Source organism: Cricetulus griseus (genome assembly GCF_003668045.3).
Source record: "Cricetulus griseus strain 17A/GY chromosome 1 unlocalized genomic scaffold, alternate assembly CriGri-PICRH-1.0 chr1_1, whole genome shotgun sequence".
Taxonomy (NCBI): domain Eukaryota; kingdom Metazoa; phylum Chordata; class Mammalia; order Rodentia; family Cricetidae; genus Cricetulus; species Cricetulus griseus.
The window spans coordinates 186,596,129-186,619,844 of NW_023276807.1; the positions used below are offsets into that span (position 1 = coordinate 186,596,129).

General features: G+C 46.2%; 1 protein-coding gene across 1 annotated transcript; it reads right to left on the minus strand.

Moving 5' to 3' along the window:
• Positions 1 to 3,325: 3,325 nt before the first annotated feature.
• Tmem273 (transmembrane protein 273) lies at positions 3,326 to 23,136 on the minus strand. Its single transcript, XM_035453070.1, has 4 exons — positions 23,020 to 23,136; positions 6,339 to 6,392; positions 5,360 to 5,491; positions 3,326 to 3,360 (listed from the first exon to the last, which is right to left on the minus strand). Exons 1-4 carry the CDS (start codon positions 23,063 to 23,065, stop codon positions 3,326 to 3,328), a joined length of 267 nt encoding a protein of 88 aa, XP_035308961.1. The 5' UTR covers positions 23,066 to 23,136.
• Positions 23,137 to 23,716: the final 580 nt, after the last annotated feature.

The following is a 23,716-nucleotide window of genomic DNA, read 5'->3' on the forward strand; positions in this document are numbered from 1 at the left end:
GTCCAGAAACATCCACACGTGTTGGAACCAAGAGCAAATTAGAGAATGGGAAAAGAGGTTGGAGCCAGCACTACCATTTGTCTTTTTTTTTTAATTTATTTATTTTGTGGGTGGGTGCGTTTAGAGTATGTACACACACACACACACACACACACACACACACACACACACACACACACACGTGTATGTGCCTTTGAAGGTCAGAAAAGTGCATCAGATCACCTTGGAGCTCAAGTTACAGAGTTCCAGGCAGCTGTGAACCATTGGACATGGGCACGGGCAACTGAACTCAGGTCCCCTGGTAGGGCAGCAAGCACCTAATTGCTGTACAGTGTCTCCAGCACCATTCATTTGTTTCTGAGACAGGGACTCACTGTCTAGTTCAGGCTGGACTCTAACTGGCAACCCTCCAGCACTAGAATTACAGGCATGCACCACTACACTTTACCAATGTTTTTAATGAGATTGCCATTTGTGTAAAAGACCGTATTGTATCAATAGCTCACCCCACACACCAGAATGAATGCCAGCAATTCAAACAAAAGAAAATCTTTAAATACCACAAAAAATGTATCTGAATAGATACATTATAGATCATTATATGTAAATAGCATAAAATATCATGAATAGATATAAAATTAAAACTGATTATATGTAAATGTTGAGATACATTTTTGTGAAAAGGTCAAGGGCAGGGCTTTAGTCAGCCAGGAGCCATTGAGATGATGACCTAAAAGCAGAGACATATCAATAGTTTGAAGGGAAAGAATTCTCTATGTTTATGTTTGAACAGTCTCATCTTTGGCTTTTGTTCCTGTTTTACATGTTCAAAAATAAAATTAAAGGGTTTTTAAAAACATTAAACTGCCCTAGGCCCTGAGACCAGTATCTCTAATTCTGTATCAACTAAGTAGCACTAACCACACAGAGAAAATTATTTAAGTTGAACATATCACTCCATCTGTATACACATAAAAAAGCAAAACTCCACAGACAAAAAGCACTGCAAATATGTCTTCGTGCTTGCTGGGCAGGCTTTGTCAGGACACCGTTGTAATTCAGGAAGCATCATGTGTGGTGAGTGGACTTGAACAAAAGGGTAAAAATCTGGCTATGATAGAGAAACAGGGTCTCCATGTCAGGGGAGGCAAGACGGAAACGCAGATGGGGAAGCTTGGGAGGACCTCAGAGGACTGGCTTAGCCTGTTACATATACACACTGAAAGGACGTAGGAAAAAAGATATGCTGGTGGTCATGAGTGTGACATAGTCTGTCCAAATGTGATTTCTAAAAATCAACCCCCATAAAACTAGAAGGAAAACAAAGGAAAGGGGTGAGGTGTAACTCTGGATGAGATAGTACAAAAGGGACCTGAGATCCTGTGTGTGTGTGTGTGTGTGTGTGTGTGTGTGTGTGTGTGTGTGTGTGTGTGTGTGTGTGTGTGTGTGTATTTAGTCTGGAAGGTGCTCCAGAACAGTCAGGATGTTGTCACAGGGGTCCACTTGTCATCAAAAAATGACTTTCACTTCTCCCTTCTCCTGCCCTTCTTGGCCTGTGACAGTTGGGAGAGCTGTCCCTGCCCCTCAACAGCTGCAGCACTGAGAAGGGTGGCCCCTGTACCTCACCTGGGGAACACTGTAGAGTTGGCCCTGGTGGTGTAGGTGTGCATAAACTGACCCTGGGGACCTGAAAGCAGGAGAACTTGTCTCGTCCCTTGATCCTTGCTGCATAGGGTACAGGGGCAATACTGGAGAGCTCACCCTGGTGAGAGAGCTGGCTTGCTGACCAACCCTGCAACCACACAGGTCCAGAATCAGGGCTGTGAGTTGGCCCACCCCAACATCCACCCCATCTATGATCTACTGGAGCATGTGAAGGGGCCAGTCCTACAGATCCAAAGCTGCAGGATTTCCACAACACAGGACAGAAACAGGATAGCCATGAGAAGAACCAGTGAGGGCCCCAGTATCAAAGTGTAGCCTTGAACAAGATCAATGACTCTGCATGGAACACTTTCAAGTAAAGATATATGGACTACAGTGAATATGATGATATTTTTCTTCTTTTTTTCTTTTCTCTTAAATTTTATGTTATTATATGGGGGGAGAGGTTGCAAGAACAGAGGGCAGGTAAGAAGGGAGAGGGAGATGAATGGAATCAAGATGGGTGATGTGAAAGACACAAAGAATTCATAAATAGTTTTTAAAAAAGGAATGCCTTGCATTTACTCAACTTGGGATACTTTGAGCAACAAAGAACTATTTCAGTGATAGATTAAAAAGCATTGAAGTCTGGCTTGGGAAACAGTCTTGGGAAAAAGAGAACTATAAAAACGTCTATCCTATAAAAATATAAAACTATAAAATATCTATATATTTTAAACTATATAAAATATATAAAAAACTATAAAAATATCTCCCCACCCCAAAAGAATGACAGGTGTTAAATGCAGAGGTAGTAACAGGATTGGACACTCAATATTTTCATAAGCACCAATCACAGCAGCTGACCCAGACCTGGCTTACGAATAGGTGAAATCAATGGGTGAGGATCACTAGGGATCAGGCTGTGCTCACAAAGCACTGGTATTAGCCTATTTGATATTGACAAAGAACAGTGTAATCTCTACAGTGCCTAGAGCAAGCCAAGCTATCAAAAGAAGCAAAACCAACAGGAAGCCTGGTTTACACCTCCAGGCACTAAACAGCACAAGATAGGCAATGCTGCCCCAGCCCCAGTATTCTTGATACCCCCAAAAAAGAAAGAAAAGAAAATGGGACATAATACAATTTTTAGCTGAAGCAGTTCAAAATGAACAATATTGTGGTGAGAAAGACAAAAAAAAAAGAGGTGCAGGGAACATAAATATTTTGTTTGCAAGTTTTGAACTTTTCTGTGGATTTCAAGTTTCTTTTTTTTCCAAACAGAAAGAGGACAGGGGGAAGATGGGAGATGATTTCAGACCTAGAGTGGCCATCCCAGGTAGCTGTTGAGTTACTATTCTGAATACAGCCCATGAGCTACACAGGACACTGAGGACCAGCCTTGGAACAGAGGAGAATGTTGTTAATAGTCTAGTTCAGAATGGATGGTAAGGCCAGGCTGTGTGGGAGCCCTGGCTCCTTGTGCTCAGCTGCTGGGTCTCAAGTTGCCTGGGATTCCCCAGACTTCATCTCCTGATAACTTGGAAAACTTGGACATCTCCCTCTGCTGCAGGCACTCCTGTGTAGGGTACATTTCAGTCCTCTATGGTGACTGACTAGCTGAGGAGGGGCCAAGGGCTGAGGGTGTGGGATGGTACACACTGACTTGTCTGCAGTGACCTTACCTGGGGCTTCTCTTCTTCTGCAAGATGGTGTCTAAACATAGAAAATAGAAAATTAGCAAGGAAGGCCTGTGACTCCTCTGCCTATGTGGCGGGGTTCAAAGCCAGCCTGGTGGAGGAGCTCTAGGGTGGGTCACTCACTGGGAAGTGGTTCAGGGCTCATCTTAGTGCTGTCCATGGCCAGTCCCTGAGCCCCTTGGCTAGTACACAGGTGTGTTTGATAGTTCCCCATACTGCCCAGGGCCCACATCCCCTCTGTTTGCAGCCTGAGTCTCCCAATGGGGCTGAAGTTCTCAGGAGAGTGGAGGCCAGGGACTGTGGGATAAAGGGACAGCTTCCTCCACTCTTACTGGCAGGGAAACAAAAACCAAAGCTAAGCCAGGGCTTATGATGCCCATTTCCACCCATACCACCCTTTCCATGTATCTCTACAGGTCATGTTATATTTTCAAAGGTAAGAAAACATCCTTCCTCCTTGTCCTCAGAACCACCCCACAGAAAACTGCACCATCATCATCTCCGTTGTCTCAGAGAGTGCTTTGCAGGCATCTTCCAGAGAGAGGGCTGAAAATCAGCATTACATTTTGCTACATAACTCACAGAGAAACTGCTCAGATCCTGCAGTGAAGTTCTTCCCTCCTTCCCAAAACAGCACAGGATGTGCCATGCTGCTGTTCACAGACTCACATGAGCCTAGCACATCTGAATCATGTGCAACCACTCTGTCCTGCTCTGGGTTTGACCCGCCCATCAATGAGCTGAGGTCAGAACTACCACAGGACCTCCTGGGATCAGTTTTATCTGATCATATCCATGGGACAAGAAAACAGAAGTGCCATTTTGAAACTAACTTCAGTTCTTTCTGTTGTGGAATATTATTTTAAGATGTGTTGCATTTGTTTATGCTATGCAACATTTGTTTAATAATGCAAAGATGTATTGCATACCTTTATGGTGCATTTGTTTAACTCTGTGAAGTTGTATCACTTTGCTTGTCTAAAACACTTGATTGGTCTAATAAAGGGCTGAATAGTCAATGGCAGGGCAAGATAAAGGATGGGCAAGGCTGCCAGGCAAAGAGAAAAAATAGGGGGAGAAATCTGGGAGGTGAGATCAAAAGAGCAAGAGAGGAGAAAGAGTAAGAAAAGGAGGAGAGCATCAGGAGCCAGCCACCCAGCTACACAGCAAGCCATGGAGTAAGAAGTAAAGAAAGGTATACAGAAAAGAGTAACATAAAAGCCCAGAGGCAAAAGATAGATGAGATAATTTAAGTTAAGAAAAACTGGCAAGAAACAAGCCAAACTAAGGCCAGGCATTATAATAACTCTCTGTGTGTGTTTATTTGGAAGCTAGGTGATAGGCCCCCCAAAAGAGCAAGGAGCAAAAAACCAACCAACAACATCTTTCTACCTTTTTCCAGAAAACTTAATTCTCAGACTACTGAAAGTAACTGAATATAGAAGACATTATGACAGAGAGCTAGGCAGAGACATACAGCACAAAGATAGATGCAGAGACACCCATTTATTCTCTGGGGAAGTTCCTGGGCTGTGAGCCTGTGCTTTTGCTCGCTCTTTTGCCACAGTTTCCCCTGGTGCTTCACATTAAGGGGCTTCACAGGACACCATCTGCTATAGTTTGGGTCTAGAATGTTCTCCAAAGGCCCATCTGTTAAAGGCTTATTCCCCAGCCCATGATGCTATTGGGAAGTGGGGCAACCTTTAAAAGGTGGGAACTACTGGGAGATCTTAGGCCTTGGGGGCATGTCTTTGAGGGGAATTGCAAAGTCCCAGTTTCTTCTGAGAGGAAGCAGCTTCCTTTTCCACACACTCATGGTACATCATGTCACCATAGGTCCCAAGCCAAGAAGACCAATAGAGCATGGACCAAAATTCCCAAACCATGAGTCCCAAACCCTTTCCAACTCTTTAAGTTGATTGCCTCAGGTATTTTGTCACAGAAACACCAAAGACCAACAGACAGTCCCTTCTTCTGCAGAGCAGTGCAGGTTCTGCTTGTCATGGGTCCCTTACCCTGAGGTGTGTTCTTCAGGTCTGAAGAGTCATTATCAGACAAATGTCTCCGGATCATGCAGATCTTCAGGGCAAGGAAACCTGCAGATATGGCTACTCCCAAGGCCGTACCAATGATGGCATATTTGAAATCTGAAGCACAGGGAAGAATTGAACTCAAGATTCAGCTGCCAGCCTCCAAGGGCCTTCCATGGCTCTACATGAAGGCCAGACTCATGTCCCTGGACCCTTACATCCCAATGTCAATCTACTGTGCTAGCCTTGTTTTCCACTCTCCCCATCCCCCAAAGCTTCATCCCTGTGTCTCTCCAACTCTCAGCTAACTAACTAAGACATCCAACTCTCAGAACTGTGCCCATCTTCAAGGGTCATTCAAGTGCAGCAGGACCTGGCCACCTGAAGTCTGGTGGTAGGCAGCTGACTCTGGCTTCCTGCCATCCTTAATTCATTCATTGACATTTCTATCAAGGATATGAAAATTGTTGCTATATGGTGAACCTGAAAGCTAATGGGGAAGGACCTGCGCTGTCTTAGAGGAGCCTGGAGTCGGCTGAGAAAGTCAGGCAAAGGGCTCACAGTAAGGTCACATGACAGGTGGTCTGGACTGGTGTGGGAGCCCTGGGGCTGAGGGCCTTCTTAAAGGAGGTGATGGGTGGAATGTTCCTTGCTAGGAAAGCAAGCCTCAATGTGTGGAGAAGCAGGCACTATAAGAAGAGGGCTGATGAGTAGGTGAGGACCAGGGAGAATGTCCATAAATACAGCATAAGGCATTGGAGGAGCTAGGGCTGCTGATCAGATACAGACAGTACACAGAGGTAGCCTGATGGCTTGTGTCCCCAGGATAATGCTATTTTGGCCACTAAGCAGACCTGTGGACAAGATGTGTGCTGGCTAGTAAGAATGAACAGCAGCATCTACCTGCATTCTTTACAGAGTCTTGCCTGACTCTGTATACAGAACATGTAGGGAGACCACCTACCAATCTCAGTCCCAGCAGACTTGTCCGTTGCCAGCACTTGAGTTCCTCCCACACCTGCAAAGAAAGAATCCCAAACCTTTTTAGAAACCCACAGCCAGGCCTGGGGATTACTTGGTGTAAAAGCAATTTCTACACAAACATGAGAACCCAAGTTCAATCCACAGCACCTACATTATAAAACGTAGGAGAGGCACAATCACACATGTGCCTGTAACCACAGTTTTGTAGTAGGACAGAGACAGGATAGATATGGGGATTACTGGCTACCAGCCTGGCTCTAGGTTTAGTAAGAAACCCTCGTGGTTGTTGGAAAGAAAATGGTCCCCAAAAGGAATAGTATTATTAGGTGTGGCCTTGCTGGAGGAAGTATGTCACTGTGGGAGTGGGCTTTGGGGTCTCCTATGCTCAAGCCATGCCCAATGTCACAGTTCACTTCCTGTTGCCTGAGGATCAAAATGTAGAACTCACAGCTCCTTCTCTAGCACTATGTCTGCCTATATGCTACCATGTTTCAGCCATGGTAACGGGATGAATCTCTGAAACTGTAAGCCAACCCCAATTAAATGTCCCTTCACAGCTAGCTAACTAAGACACCCTGTCTCAAGGAAATAGGCAAAGAATGATCGCGTAGTGTACCCAGTGTCCTTCTCTGGCCTTCACATAAATATTCACAGATGCATGTGTGCACACCCCAACACACACACTAAAAATAACAAAAAAAGCCCAACACTGGTGGGGACAGAGGGCAGAGTGCCAGCTGGGAGGTTGTTGGCCAAACTTGACTCCCCTTCACCTGCTTCCCCTTGACCACCACCCTCAAGGACTCAGTGGGATTCTGACTGTCATGGAGTCTCAGGGCCTTGCTGAAGTGCTCAAGCTTTCCCCAACACCCAAATGAGGAACAAGGTCTTGTTGAGTTCAGCACACTATTCCTGAGCAGTTTCTAAGACTTCTGTGCTGATCCTAGCCTACATCCAGATCATACTCACCAACCCCTTTGTAGTCTAGTCAGGCATCTTCTGACTAGATGCCATTGGCCCTCTCTCTCTGTCTGGTCTCTCCTGCTCCCTTCTCTGCTCTTATCTGGTATTGGCTCTATGTTATTTGTTCCCTTGATCCCCACACCTAGGTGAGCTACCCTTCTAGGACCTCAATAGCCCTGTGCTTCCCCAACCTAACTGTCCAAGTCAATACCAACTCAACATTTTCATATTGCTGCTGTGCATTGGATACCATGCTAGTAGCATGTCAGCCAGTTATCAGCCCACAGAATATGTCTTGGTGCTCTCCCACTGTCTTCACTAGAGTGTCCAGTATTTGACACAGCATCTGACACATAGGAACATATAGGAAGTGTCAACAAATGTCTGATGAATGACTGAATTAATGATAGAGGCAGTAAAGGCCCAACTTCCTAGGGGAGAAAGGAATAGAGACTCTGTTTGCCCAATCAGTAAAGACCTTTTCCATCCACCCATGACCACTACCACTCTCAGTGACATTCAGCACAGGGTGTTAAGCCAGAATTACAAGAAGGACAACTGTGTTCTCTATTTAGTGGGGAGGAGATCATTATAAGACACCAGGGTTTATTTTTAAAAATTGGCTTCACTTTTAATTGTGTGTATAGGTATGTGTCTGGGGGGTGCACATGCATGCATACGTGCACACAGCTAAGGAGTCTAGTAGATGGTGTCAGATCCCCTAGGGCTGGGGGAACAGGCAGTTATGCACTGCCTGGCTTGAGTGCTGAGAACGCAACTTGAGTCCTCTTGGAAGAGCAGTGAGTAATCTTAACCACTGAGCATCTCCCCAGCCCCTAGTTTTAAAGTTTTATCTCACCCGTTTGATGGGTGAATGAAGCCTGGGGATTCTAGAGCAAAAGCTCACAGTCTTGTTCTGACTATAGCTCCTTTAGAGACACACAGATGTCTCTTTCAAACAGAAGTCAAGCTTACACACGTGCGTGTGTGCACACACACACACTTATCACTGCACATAATAACCTTGATTTTGTCTAATGGATGAAGACCCCAATAAGATACACTGCATTAACATTTCCTTAAATAAAGCCTGCTAGATTGGACCATTCATGCACCTGGGAAAGATCTAGAACTGCACTGAGGGGCTATGGATGAGAGCAGGATTTCAGGTAGATGCTCTAGCCTTAGAGCCACTGTGCTCCATGTTCACATTGAGCCATGCCTTCTGCTGACAGAGAGGCCTCTTTCTGTCTTTACTGGATAAAAGGCAGGAGGAGCCAGGGAGGGCATCCTCTAGGGAGGTTCCGCCTCTAGGGGTCAGCCTGCCTTTGCTGCCCAATCATGGGCTTCCAGGTTCCCATCTTTGGGTCTTCCCCTTGGCGACCACAGCTCTTAATAATGGGAGCACTTGTCATACACACTTTACACCAGCCCCAGATGAAACTGACAAGGAAATAAGGTTGAGAAATACAGATGAGAAAGCCAGATGCAGAGCCAATAGCCACAACCACAGGACCCAGAGGCTGTGTCAGGAAAGCTTAGAACACTGGGGAAGAGTGACGGGAGAAAGGAGGGAAGCCCCAGTGTCAAGCCCCAAGCCCTGCTCCAGCATCCGCATCCGACAGCATCCTGGCTCTGCTCTCCCCAGCTCCCATCCTAGGCAGCAATACTGTCTAGATTAACGTTGTCCTTACACTAGGCTCCTTCTGCTGGGTCCCAAGGCAGTAATCCATGCCTCTAGTCAGCTCAGCCTTTTTCAGGTCCCTGAGACACCACCCTTTCTGTACTGTGCTCAGATCCCTCTAAGCTTTGAGGCATTCTACCAGTCTTTGGAGCTTCCAGTTTGGGAACTTCTTCCCTTAGGTCTGCATTACTGTTGAGCAGATGTGTGAGCATGGAGACAAACTTACTGGATCGAGCTGTGCACTGGAGCAATAATTCCTGCTAGCTAGCCCTCTGGCCACTCGGCGGCAGCCTTTCCCCTCCTCAGGGAGAAAACTACTCCCGATCTGTCCTGACTCCTTTGCTCTCACAGTCTTACTGGGAGGTCTAACTCTCTAATGAGCCCCCGGGTGAGGATCCATCACCAGGAGACCTGCCTCCTGCTAGGGTCATGAGCTGGGGTAGTCCCTCTTGGGCTGTAGACCCTTAGCAAGCCCCCAGTTCTGCAAAGTAGCTGGAGGATGGATGGCCCTAGCAGGGCTTGTCTTCCAGCACAGCCAGAGTACTCCATGTGAGATGCCTTGCTCTGCACTGGGATGCGTGAGACCCCAGAAGGAAGCCCCAGCAAAGCCAGAAGAAGCTTCTTCCCATGTGCTCAGCAGGAGTCCTGGCAATGCTGAGGCAGGGCACAGTACTGGAACACAGGCTCTAAGACCCTCAAGCAGTCCAGAGGGGCTGGGCCTGGATGTACCTGTCATGACTGCTGTCGCTAAGGCAAATGTTATTTGCTACCACTAGCCCCATGAGCCTGGCTGACCACACACACACACACACACACACACACACACACACACACACACTGTGCCCCAGCACTGTCCCTTGTGAGCTGGGTATAGAGGTTGAGCCTCTGCTGCTGCCTTCTAGATGCATTTGCTGAGACCCTGAAGCATTCCAGAGAAGTGGTCCACACAGCCTCTGCGAGTGGCTCTGCCCTTAACAAAGCAGCTTCAGATAAATTTGATGAGGTATGATCACAGCAAAGTCTCCTGCAGCCTTCCAGCCTGGGGCCTACTCTGCAGGTATCTTCCAATGTTGCAAGAGTAAATGGCTCTTGAGCTAGGGGTGTAGGTAACTGAGTGGTAGCACACTTACTTAGCATGCATCAAGTCCCATATCTCATTGCCAGCACGGAATTGGGGGACAAGAGGAAATGGCCATACCAAGTGGCTTAACCCCTCCTGGAGCAGAAGAGGATGGGGCTGCCTCAGAAGAGCCAAGAAGAGTGATCCCAGGGCACAGTTTGGACTTGCCCATCTCTGTTGGAATCTGATCAGCTAAAAGCCCATCCCTGGCATCCAGGCCTCTTTGTGCTGTCCACCTGTTGGGTCCACCCTCACTGGGGGCTAAAATTCCCTGCTGCCACCTTATTTGGGAAGAATCAGGGTGTGTGATTCTCAGTTGTAGGCTAGTCGCCATGTGTCATTCTATAAGTATCTGAGCTAAAAATAGGGTGGCTGCCCTAAGTGTTTGTCAACTGATGCCTGGCCACATTCATCTTGGTACTTGAGCATTGTGGGGTGGGCGTTGGGTCCTAACTTTAGATCTTATGAATTCCGACATCCCCAGCTAGAGGAAATGGGTTTCAAATGTTAGGGCCAGCATCCACCTTGTCATTAAAGAGTCCACACACAAACAAGGAACCGGCAGCAGGCCAATTCAAAGTGCCCTGAGGAGATCATGAGCTGCCAAAGAGTGACCAAGGAAACTTGAATAAATGTCTGCCACCACCCTTGATGCCTTGTCTGCTAGTAACACCTTCATGTTTCTCTGGGGAGCTACTTAGGTGATTTTTGTTGGGGAAGGGCTGGCTCCAGGATGGCCTTGTGAAGCACACTGGTCACTGACTTAGGCGATGGTCTTGACACATCACCGTGGAAAATCAGGCTGTCAAGTGAGGTGGGAATGGAGAATGTAGGCTGAAATGGGGAACTAATTAGGACAGTGGCAGATAAACCCTGTGAGAGCATGCAAGCAGATCAAGCCCTTATACATCCTGGGCCCTTACAGATGCTGCAGTCTTGGTACAATGCTTTCCCCTGTCCTGATGTTTTTTATCACCTCTAAGAGTTAGCATAAAAGCCACCTCTAGAAGTCCTCTGGAAGTCTCCTATTGGCTCTGTTGGTCCAGGATCACTTCTGCACCCTCCTCAGACCTCTCCCCATGTGTCATGCTCTATGACACAGAGGTACCAATAATACAAGATTTAGTTTCCCCGGGGCCAGGATGATACCTGAGAACCCTTGGAACTTGGATTCCTGCCTGATTGACAGAGAAAAATGGAAGGCAGAGTCCTGAACTGACCAAGCAATCACTCTAAAGCTACTCAACAGCCCAGAAGTAGACTGAAGTCTTGAAGTGATAAGATCAAGTTTGTAAAAAGTAAAGTCAAGTTCAACCACAAGACAAATGAGCGATAGCATTGCATGTGTGGCTCTGAGCCTGGGAACAGCTACGCAGCATCTTCTGCAGTGAGCTGAGTTCTCAGGAGCCTGGGACATGATGGCACATGGCTAGAACTATGTAGCAGTTGAAAGAGGCTCAGAAAGGACCCCGAATATGCAACATCAAAGGGACAGTCTGGCTGGGCTTCATGTCACTATTGGAATCTGAGCCTTGCTTTTCTTCTGAGAAAATGGAGACAGAAGACCCTTATCTGACCAGAGACACAGCTTCCTCTCTGTACAAGGAAGTCAGAGCAGAGCACAAAGCATGTTTTTTAGGTTGGCCTGTTTGGGTGGTCTGAGTGTGGTAGCAGCTCCTTCCCTTCCTGGCCACTCATAAATGGGTGGGAATCTAAGAAAAGCAAGGCCAGCAGCCTTGTCCCTTTTAGCCCTCTCCACGGGGCTGTTTGAACTGAACCTGAAATGACACATGTCTGCCATTATGTGGTATGTGTCAACCTTTGTCCCAGTAGAATACTGCAGACATGCTATCTGGTTTTGTGGTCTTTTCACTCCCACTGCCTGTGTGGTTTCCACTGGGGTCTAGAACCTTCTGAGATGCCATAACTTACAGAAACCTCAGGTGCCCTATCACAAGCTCCAAAACCACCAAAAACAGCTTTTCCTGGGTCACCTTCTCTCTCATCACAGCCAGAACTTTGCAGCCAAACTTTAAGTAAACAGGATATCCTCACATCCTCCCATGGCTCTTTATGCCCCTGTCTTTTTCTGAAAGGACCAAGATTAGAGATAGAGCTGTATGCTTCTGAGTAAGAGAAAACACAGTAGAGCAGAGAGAAGCTACAGGCAGTTAGGGGCACAATGGCTGCCCCCTGGTACCCAGGGAGCCCATCCTATGGAAAGAGAATCTCCAAGGACTCAGAGCAATCTCTTGATCCACACATCTAGCCAAGCCCTTGGACTTGACACCCAAGAAGGTGGACAGTGAGTGGATATGGCCATACACAGTACCTCTCTATCCATACATTCAGTCCATGGTGATTGACCAGCAAAGAGGACCAATGGGGCATTCAGCTCTGCCTGAGGTGTTGGGAAGCTTCTACAAGCTCACAGTTCAATTAAAGGCAGGAAGACTCATGGGAGCCCGTGAAGAGGGGTGGGAGGGGTGATGAAGGCAGAGGAGGAGTCAGGGATGAGGGAGAGGAAGCTTGATAAGAGAGTGTGAGAACCAAAATAGTGGCTCAAATGGGTAGAGCTCTCAGGGCACTGACATAGAGACTGTCACGAGTATCCTCAAATACATATGGGGACAATACCACAGGTCACCTTGATGGTCCTTGTTACTAAACTGCAGTTCTGAGGGCTGGAGGGCGTGGTCTTGCCCATATTTTGTCCAGCTAGGACACATTTGCCCTGGGCACAAGTGAGAAGCAGGAAGCCATAGAAGGCCACCAGACAGATGATGAGGCCAAGGGAGGCCATGAAACATGAGCAAGTACCTCCACATTCCAGAAATAGCAACATAATTAAGAGGGGAATGATAACAGTGGGTGACCAGACAACATCAAAACCTTGGGCCCATAATGTTTTCCCAAGCAATCTTGGCTAATTAATTCTTAAAGATTCACACACTGGTATCCAAACACTCAGCTTCCAGAAGCCAAAGCAATCGATAACTTCTCAGACTAATGGAGGGGCTGGAGTTAGGAGATGGCTTGGGTCTGAATGAGAACTTTTGCAAAACTGGAGAGTCCTGGGAGGGGATGCATTCATTCTTACCAGAAAGTAAAGACACTCACCAAACCAAAACTTGGCAAGGAAGTGGCTACTAGCCTTGAGGGTGGAGATAGACACTAGAAGAAGGGGAGCCCGGTGGATGTTAGCAAGCTGAGCCCTCCAAGGGATTCTGGTGCCCCCACCCCCACCCCGCTGCTGCGAAGGCCCACATTCACTAGGGAAATTTGTGAGTGCCAAACCCATTAGTGAGTGCCTGAAAGCCTCACTGTGACCTGGGGGGGAGAGGGGGAGTCACAGGTATAGAGGGGAACATGGAGAATACTCAGAATCAGGAAATCCTACTTTGCTACCAATCAGTGACTTTGGGCTGAATATGGTGGTGTGCTGAGCTCAGTGCCACTGGCAGAGTGTGGCCAAATGAATCCTCTGGATGTGTGTACCCCCACAGGCAAAGGCAGGCAACAGCTGTCTTTGCACCTGTAAACATGCTACCCACTTAGAGAGTGTTTTCTTTCCTGGTGGGAGAGGGAGGAGCTTTCAAGGGAGTGTTCAGACCGGAAGGATGATCCTCCCAGCAAAGGCAAAAGGGACCAGATTATAAAAGGAGAAAGGTCTGCAAGCCTGTCTTGGAGCTTCAGCTCAGAGCTGCCTTTTCGGGGCTGTCTTGGCAGTGAGCAGGGAGGCAGGCTCAGTGCAGAATAACTAATTAATGATGGTAAAGTATCAGGAAAGAGGGAAGCGCTGCATAACCGCTAAGTGGTGGGGTTATTATTATTCATGCAATATTCATACTGTACTCTTCAGCCTTGGGAAGCTTTGCTTAGAGTCCTGAGGGACCTGCTGAGGGAAGCACATGCCCAGGCAGGCAGCGGAGCTGTGGGATGACAGCTGTCCTGGCCCACTAGAAGGGGCCATGACATTGCAGAGAAAGCAGCAGCAAGCAGTCCCAGGGCGAGGCTGCCAGCTACCCATCTGCCTCTATTTACCAAGCTCTTGAGTGAGCCCTGCTATGCATTGGGTATCTTGCTCTAGCTATCTTTTATAAGGCAGCTCCTGACTTTTGCATGGCCCAGGGTGTGTCACGTATTTAAATATTTAAGCTATAAGTCAAGCAGATTGCAGTGCCTACCTCACCCTACCCCTTCTCTCAGAAACCCACAGTCCCCTTCTGAAGAGAGATGCTTTGCTATAATGCTTCCAGAGACAGCATGGACAGAGTAGGAAGTGCTTGGAATCTCCAGACCATCAGGACTGGAGTTAGGGCCTACTGTGCAGATCAGATCCCTCATAGAGTCCTTTGCCCTTGCTTTCCTCTAGACTTCTGGATGGTGCTAAATCATGTTGCATCCCCATCATCTGGGGACAAGAGATCCTATCCTCTGGATATATGGTCTTCTGGTAGCTGGAAATAAAAGCAACCTCTCCCTCCCTGTCTCACCTCCAGGACAACCACTACGCCGAGGTTTCTCCTGTCTTAACACAAACCTTTGTTTTCATTTGGGGACGTTCATGCCCACACATGCCCTTCCCCACAACTGAGTGTTGACCAAAGTCCTGAACTTTGAAAATATTTTCAGACAAGAACAAGAAGAGAAAGTACCTTTGCATGGAACCTGCATATGTGTGCGGGCGTGTGTGCGTGTGTGTTGCAGCATCTGGGGTCATCCAACAGAGTCCTCTCTGGGTGGCTATAATCCCAGAAGGATACACAACCTGTTCAGGCTCACGTGCCTGCATATGAGTGATATTAAGTTTGAACCTGGCTCTTTGAATGTCTCAGACCACCATGGAGAGCCTATTATCATTAGGAGTTGACCTATCTTCAGGGGTCACACATGGCTCAGTGGTCAGGGCTTGTCAATGTCACAGGAATCTGTGATGTCCAATGCCCCAAGGAAACTCAAGACTCTCCACTGAGTCTCCCCTGAACCTTTCCTTTGTCTGTTTAGATGCCAAGGCTGCTGCCACACGACACTGCGCTCATCCTGCCCGTTGTTGTCCTCCAGTGGGACCAGACCTTGACTGACTATCAGCTATGACAGAACTCAGCCACACACTCAGCCTTGGCCTGCACACTACTTCTTATGGGATGGATGAGGAGTGCAATTGGGCCTCAAGGGGTCCTGATGGCTCTGCACAGTTCTGGCCAGTCCTGGGCTGGGCGCAGCTGGATGCCAGGCAGACCCATAGGAGTGAGCAAACCCAGCTTTCCTTGCTGAGAATATAATGGAATCAAATTTAATAAAAAGATCAGTTGGAACAATTCTGGTAGATAAATGAGGGCCTGGATGAGAGATTAGGAGGAAGCACAGACAGTTTAACTTAGGAGCTGGTGAGAAAGTTGACTGAGCCATTCAGCCTGCTTTCTGCCTCTTGGCCATGCCCCTGGGGGGGGGGGCATTTCTTCCTCCTCAGCACCCTCTGGGATCAAGGATGTATATCCTACTGACACACTAAAAATAGCTTAAAAACCCTGTGTACCATATTTTAAAACAAATGCAAGTGGAACCTGGAGGGTATAGAGAGGGCAAGCTGCCCAGGGACTCCAAGGTTCCTGGAATAACTAGGAAGTGGATTCCCTTCGATTTCTTCCTGCATTTTATATCTCAGACCGGACACTAGTAAAGCACACCTTCATTGTCAATTTGACAGTATTTTAAATCTCCTAGGAGATATACAATGGGTGTCTTTATGATAGTGTTTCCACGCAAGGCTAACTGAAGATGGAAGATCTACCCTGAAGTGGAAAGCACTTCCCATGGATTGGGAGCCAAACTGAAAAGAGGAGAAAGGGCGATGGCAGATGAGATCTTCACTGCCTGGTCAGCCACATGTTCCCACCAGCATGCCTTTCCCCATCCTAGCAAATCATAAGCCAAAATAAATCCTTTCTCTCATAGGTTGCTTTTTGTAGGCATTAGGTCACAGTATTAAGTAAACAATTCACTCAGTAGCCCAGAAACATCAAGAAGCATATGCATAAGAGTCCCAAGAAAAGCCAGTTCTCATCCTGGCATGATGGCATGTTCCTATGATTTTCAGGCTAAGATGGGAGGACTTGGAGTTTGAAGGCAGTCTGCATCATAATTTTGAGAACAACCTGAGCTGCATAGTAAGACTCTGTATGGAGAAAGAGAAAGAAAGCAAGATGAAGGGAGAGGGCCAACCAGAGAATAAGAGCAGCAGAGTGGGGGTACTTGCAAACATAAAAGCTAAAAAATGTATGCATCAAAATGACTTGTCAAAGAAATAAAACACTTACTAACTCAATGAGAATAGCACACACCCAAACATGTGGATCATAGCTAACACTGCCAGGGAGAGAAAAACACATCACTAAATTCTTGGGAGAGAAAGGCTTTAGTCCATAATCTGTCACTTCAAGAGACTCAAAGACAAACAGCTAAATATGCTCGAAACAAGCACAGGAAAGTAAGTAATAGGGTCATGATCAGAAATAAACTGAATTGAAAACAGAAAGGCAGCATTGAAAATCAGTGAAACAAGGAATCATTTCATTGAAAATATGATCCAATTGAAAAATCCTGACAAGATTGACAAAGATGTCCTATTTCTCACAATTGCTCTACACCTTTATGCAAATCATATCAAAAAGTGCAGTAAGTTTTTCTGTGGATATCTAAAGGCTTTTTCAGATTCACATGGCTAGGATTATGAAGAAGAAGGAAGAGGAAGGGGGAGGAGGAGGAGAAGGAGAAGAAGGAGGAGGAGGAGGAGGAGGATCAGGAGGAAGAGGAAGAAAAAGGAGAAGGAGAAGGAGAGGGAGAGGGAGAAGGAGAAGAAAAAGGGAAAAGAAGGTAGTAGGAGGGGCTGCGGTACAAACTAGAGACATTCTGTAGCTCAGGACTTGAGACTGCTCCCATGGCAGAGAGACAGACATACATCAACAGAAAGGAGCACCAAAATCCTTTTCACAAGTACATCCATCTGCTTTATGACAAGGCAACAGATTCAGGTTAATGGAGGAAGGATAGTTTTTCAACAAACTCTGTTGAAGCAATCAGAGACCTGTAGGTCAAAAAGAAATAACAACAAAATACAATAACAAATACAATATAATACACCTAGACATAAGTTCTTAACAGGCACACAAAAAGATCAAAATATACCATAGTGGGCTGGGGTGGTGGCATGGTGTATGAAGTGCTCACACACAGGCATGAGGACCTGAATTCAGTCCCCCAGCACCCATATCAAAAGCTGGGCACAATGATGCATACCTGTAATCCCAGAACTGGGGAAGCAGAGACGGGGGCAGGGGGGATGCTTGGAGTTCACTGGTCAGCTAGTCTAGCTCAACTGGTGAGTTTCAAGTTCAATAAAGGATCCTATGCCAAAAAAGAAGATGGAGTGTAATAGAGAGGAAGACACCTGATGTTGACAGTGACCTCTGCATGTTCATACATACAACTTGCACACCTGCACACACACATATACACATTTATATGGACACATACATACAAAACACCCACATACACAAAACAGATTTAAATTAAAAGCATGAAGCTATACAAGATTTTGAGGACTAAAGGTGAAAACTTCTCATGCCTCATGTCAATAGAAAAGCCTATCAAAGAGCAGTAAACCAGTATTAAACTTCACTGGCATTAGATAAGTACAGGCTGGAGAGAGAGTTCTTGTTGCACTTCCTGAGGTCTCCAGATTGGTTCCAGGCACCCATGTCACATGGCTTACAACCTCGTGTAACTATCTGACACCCCCATTCTGGCTTCTGCGGGCAAAACATGTATGTAGATACACAGAGACATAAATAAAAACAAACAATAAAGCCAGATGTGGTTCTGCCTTGCCTCTCCCTACTTTGAAGGCAGAGGCAAATGGATCTCTATGCGAGTTTGAGACTATCCTAATCTATCTACATAGCAGGTTCTAGGCCACCCAGAGCTACATAGTGAGAACCTGTCTCAAATTTTTAACTTAAAAAATAAAAACCAAAACAGTAAGATTTTACAATATCCAATTCATTCTTCAGCCACAGATTTGGCAGGTGGCACTTGCACATCTAAATGATTCAAAGAACACCTGGAAGTCAACAGTAAAATCCAGCAACCAACCACAAAGAAAAAAAAAAACTGTAGCCAGGGAGTAATCCAGTTAGAAAAAGGGATGAATCCCTAAAGCTAGTCCTGCATTCTTGCTCTGTGGAGAACCCAGCCCTGCCCACCTGTCCAGGCTCTTCTCTTCCCACTGCCCTCCCACTGGCTAAGAGGCCCTCCTCGGGGATGGTTTCCTTTTGTCTCCTAGTAATGATCTGGTAGGCAGCAAAGGAGAACAAACACTCTGATTCTTTCTCACATACATTTCCTCACCGCAGAATCTAAAACATTGTCTTGGCAAGAGACTGGAACAGGGGAAAAGCTGTCAGCAAAGATTCGCACAAAGATCTCAGGGACTGAGAGCCAAGGAATAAAGTGATGACTTTGACTTTGTAAGATAAAAACGAATTTAATTCTCTTTACCCCGGCCTCTGCCATCTTTTCATTATAAATTAAGGCAGTGGGGGGAAAAAGCCTCTCTCTCTCTCTCTCTCTCTCTCTCTCTCTCTCTCTCTCTCTCTCTCTCTCTCAATAACCCTGGCTCCTCCAGTGAAGGATGTTTTAGGCCCTGGAATGTAATTAAAGTGATATCGTATTCCTTTTATTCTCATGATTATAATAATACATAGAATTCTGCAGATGCTTTCCAACACTGTTAAAACAAAGACAGATGGCTGACGTTTCTGCTGGAATTCAAGTCCGTGGGAGTGTTTCTTACAGCAGCACGTTCAGAAGAAACAGACCTCTAATAAAATGCTGAGGACTTTTACTAGATATTACCAATGGTTATCCTTGATCAATATTTTAGCACAACTTAAAAATATTCATCACCTGGTATTTAAGTAGAGGTTTTGGTGTCCATAGTCCAAGAACTAGTTTTTTGAGCCTTTTATCATAAGGTCAACAGTTCTTCAGCCTTTCTCATGCAATCTGCACCTCCACCTACAAAGCTGAGGATAACGGCATTGGCCATGTAGCTTTTTGACAGAAAAGTGGATCACTTAAGTGTAATCATTAGGGAGTATCAGGCAACCCCAAAATGATTGTTGTCACAGGGTGGGGCTTGACAGGAAGCTATCTATGTACTCTAAAAACATCACTGGGCTGAAAACCAAGACCATGCATACCCCAGCCTATAGAAGGCTCAAGTGATGAAGCTACCCCAGGCAGCACCATCAAGGTGGTAACAACCATTGTGGGAAATATTGAAATGTGGTTCTCAGATGATTAAAGTATTTTATTAACACTATAGTTCCTAAGGCTAATGACTGTATTATAGCTGTGTAAGGGGATATATTCAGTCTTCATTTTCAATCAACACGTTATGTTTGCATGTATTTATAGAATGCGGCATAATGATGGAACATGTGATGTTTGCATGTGTTTATAGCATAATGATTGAACACACATATACAATGAGCAATGGTCAGGTAGGGAAAACTGGCAGTCCTGTTCCCTCTTCTCATGTCCCTGTACTGGAACCCCAGCACTCCCCTAGTTATGCTGAAATACTCCACAGATAGCTGCAGATTGCAGTCACCCTGTCACGTTGTGGGACACTAGCACCACTTCCTCCCAAGAAAATGCACTGTTTCTATTCTTCAGCCCCTCTCTAAACCCCCACCCACTGCTCTGCCCTTTATGATGACTCTTTCAGAGTCTTCAGGTGTGGTCACGTGTGGCATCAGGTCTCTGTACCTGGCATTCTTTGTGTTAGATGATGTCCCTTCCAGCTCCATCCACACAGCTGAGCCTGTCCCTAGTCTTGGTAAACACACATTGATGAATGTAGGGGTTAAAGAGAACCCTTGATATTATACAGTTTGGCCTCAAATAGTTTATAGAATAAGACACACAGAAAGAAATACAGATAAAGAAAATGGGTGAACTGTTCTCGATGGTCAACATACTCATTGTCTGCGCCTTTCTTTAAGTTTAGAATGGAAATTTAAACAAGGCAGTTTAAAAACCATGAGAGTGACACCCTTTCCATACTGAGCTGAGAGGTGCTTTGCTGCTAGCTTTGAAAATGTGGCTTTGAGGCATCAAAATGTCCCAATTTGAACCTGAGCTCTGCCACTTTCCTGCTCTATGACCTCTGAGAGGCTGCTTTATCATTGTGTGCTTCTTTTTCCTCCTCTGTCCAAAAGGGGATGACTACAGGAACAGCCCTATTGGTGCTGTATTTGAGAGATGGACAAGGCCCATAGTGTGGTTCTTAGGGAAGCACCACGTGGGGTTAGCTTTTAGGGAGTGGCCTTCGCCATGCTTCTCAGGAAAAGTCCCAGAGAAATAGGAAAGAGTGCTCACAGTCAGTAAGAGTCTAACAGCAGAGAGCAGAGTGTGCAGCCTTACTGATAAGTGACAAAGACTCATAAGATATTTATTAAACCAGCATGACAGTATTCAAATATAGACAACTCCAGAACCATGGCCCCGAATAGGCAGTTCACATCTCTACTAAGTATGGACTGAATGGAAGCAGCATTGCAAAGAGGTTGTAGACGAAAGACTCTAAAGCAAATATTAGGGGTGTTTATATTACATACAGGAAACTAAAACTCTGCCTTTTCATTAAAACACACACACAAACACATTTCAAATACTGCTCTTGAATAATGAAGTCCATTTAAATAAGGTGAGTTTTAAAAATGTTTCTTAGACAATGTTTCATTTTGCTCTTCTGTTGCTGTTATAAACACCATGACTACAACCAACTCACTAACAAGAGGCTTATTGGCTAGCTTCTGCCTCATGCTGGGTCAGCTTTCTGATACAACCCGGACCCCCTGCTCAGGGGTGGCACCACCCACAGTGAGCCTTCCTGTGTCATCAACAACAAGCCAAGTCCCGTAGACATGGCATTGACCAATCTTATCTGAGCAATCCCTTCACTGTGATTCCTCTGTGCAGAGCAACATTCGGTTAAACACCCTGGGAAGCTATTACCCCAGTATTTCAATAGGGTAAATTCTTCGATCTGGAATTTCTGTACCAAAAGTTGTGACCAGCTTGTTTTTCCCCTGAAAGTCTCTGTGAAGTTGAATCAGCAAGTCCCTCTAATGGCTAATCTTAAGTGTACACTGTGAGTACACACTGAGCTAAGAGAACAGAAGGTGGCAGGCAGCAGGGTTAATTCTCTCAACAGCCATGGGAAGCTGCATAGATCATTAGCCGAAACTGACAGATGAGGAGACTGGCACAGGGAAGGCAAAGATCAGAGAAGAGCAACATTCTGGAAGTCTAGAACTAACCCCATGGTCCTCACTGTTTCGTGAAAGCACTAAAGGCCGGGATGCCTGGGCCACAGAGTGTGAAAAGGCACCCAGAGATCACAGTACCTAAGGTGGCTTTCCATATAGCTGTGGGAACTGACTGAGCTAAGGTAAGCTTTGGCCAGCACTTCCCACCCACAAAGCACCAAAACATGCTGCATGTTATCACCTCATATAGGATTTGTCAACCTGAGCATCTTCAAAGCTCATTGTCTTCAATTCTTCAATGAATTGTCTATTTGTATAATTTGACTTTTTTCATTGGTTTTATTAAATCCACAATTCCCTCTCCAATTCCCTGGGATAGACCAGTCTGTATTTCTGTTGCCCAAAGTAGAAATTAGAGACCCTGCTGGCTTCTGGCCCTTTGCTCGGTGGGAACACTGAGTTCAGCTGCCCTGAGCACTTTCATTCACTGTTCACTGGTTCCTGCTATCTCATTGTCACTGTCAGAGACCCACATCCACGTTTAGATGCGTGGTGCCTGTCTTGACATGCTAATTCCCAAGCCCCATGTCTGTGCTGTCCTTGCCTGGCACAGGCAACCATGGAGGCCAGCTGTGGGAATCTTTCTGTCTATGTTCAGGATTCAGGCCACACCTCCAGAGACAGGAGACCGTTAGGAGGCAGTCTGCTTGACTTTCAGTTTTGTTTAGTTTTCTGTAAAAGGCATCTGCTGCCTTTCCAAAGAAGCAACAGTGGTGTGCTGTTAGATGTGAGCATAGCTGCCTTTCAAAGAAATAACAGTTGGCGTCCATTTGCAAAGCAGCACTTCTCCCCATCACTGCTGTCCACATCTCTGCAAATTTCTAGCAGTCTTGCTGAACTTCTCTCCAATTCTCCACATTTCCTCCTCTCAATGCATCTCTGGTGTTTTGTTTTGTTTTGTTTTTTTGTTTTCCTTTCCTGTTGGGACCACTTTACCCCTGCCTCTCTCCATCCTTCTACCTTTCAGGGCTTAGCAATAAAGGTGATTTCTAAAACTAAAGATGCTCCTGGGTCCACTCCACACACAGTCACCCGGAATGGGGCAGCACCACCTGTCTATCTCTGCTATGCAATTATCTTGATTTGGGTCACTTAAGTTTAACTCAATTCTCCTGCAAGCTTATGAAGTAAACATATTATTTTCCATTTCATTAGGTCAGAAACTGAAACTCCAAGTGTCAGAAGCACATCCCGGTTTGTAAGGAACAAAGCCAAAGGCACATCGAAGCAGACCATTCTTAGATAGCCTGGCACTCTTCCTCTGCACCAGCCCTCCTCACCAGCCCACTCTACATCTATTTGTAAGTAGCATCTGAAATGAAACAGAGACATTGCTCACTATCCCACCCAAGTAAGCAAATTCCATCTATCCTGAGGGGTGTGTCACAATTCAGAGGTGAAGCCCAAGGCTATTAGGCCTGCAATTTATGCTCACTAGGCTCCCAGGCTGGCAAAGGTAAGGCCCACCCCATCTCCATCACCTGCCTTTACTTACCCAAGAGGAAAAGGAGGGCTCTCAATACTGGGAGCCTAGAGCTCATTGTGGTGTTCTGTCCTGGCTCCTGAGAGATCAGGCAAGTGAGCCTTATGACCCCAGGCTCTGGGGATGGGAGCCAAGTCCCACGTGACTGACAAGGAAGGAAGCTGCAGTGGCAGTCAGAGGCTGTGGGTTCCTCTTGGCCCTTTGCAGACAAGGTTGAGGAAAGTCCCTGTTACTTGGCTTCTGCCTGCTGCTGGTGGGAGGGAGGGAGTTTGCTGCTGAGGGTCGACCACTGGAGGCTGAAGCATTTGCTGTGGTAAGTTTTCTGGCTCCCTTCCTATAGCTCTAAGACTGAGGGGTCACTTCAGGTGGGTTTCTTGCCCAGAGACCCCTGTTGTGAGGTTTTAAAGGATGATATCTCCTGACCTGCTGTGTCCAGAAAGCTAGACCTTGAGTAGCCTCTCAGCCCCTAGGGCTGGAACTGTAGTGTTTGCCACTGCAACCTCCCCTTCAACCCTGACTCTGCATTCACACCACAGGAGTGTCTGGGTCTGGGGAGGCCTTTTATTCTCCTCTGAGAATGACAGGCTCTGTTATTGGTTTCTTGTGCTCTTAGGAACAAATACAGGACCTCCGGCATGAGACAAAGACTTCCTCTGGGCTACATCCTTGATGCCAGGTTTTTTTCCCCCAGAGATAGCTCATTGTATAG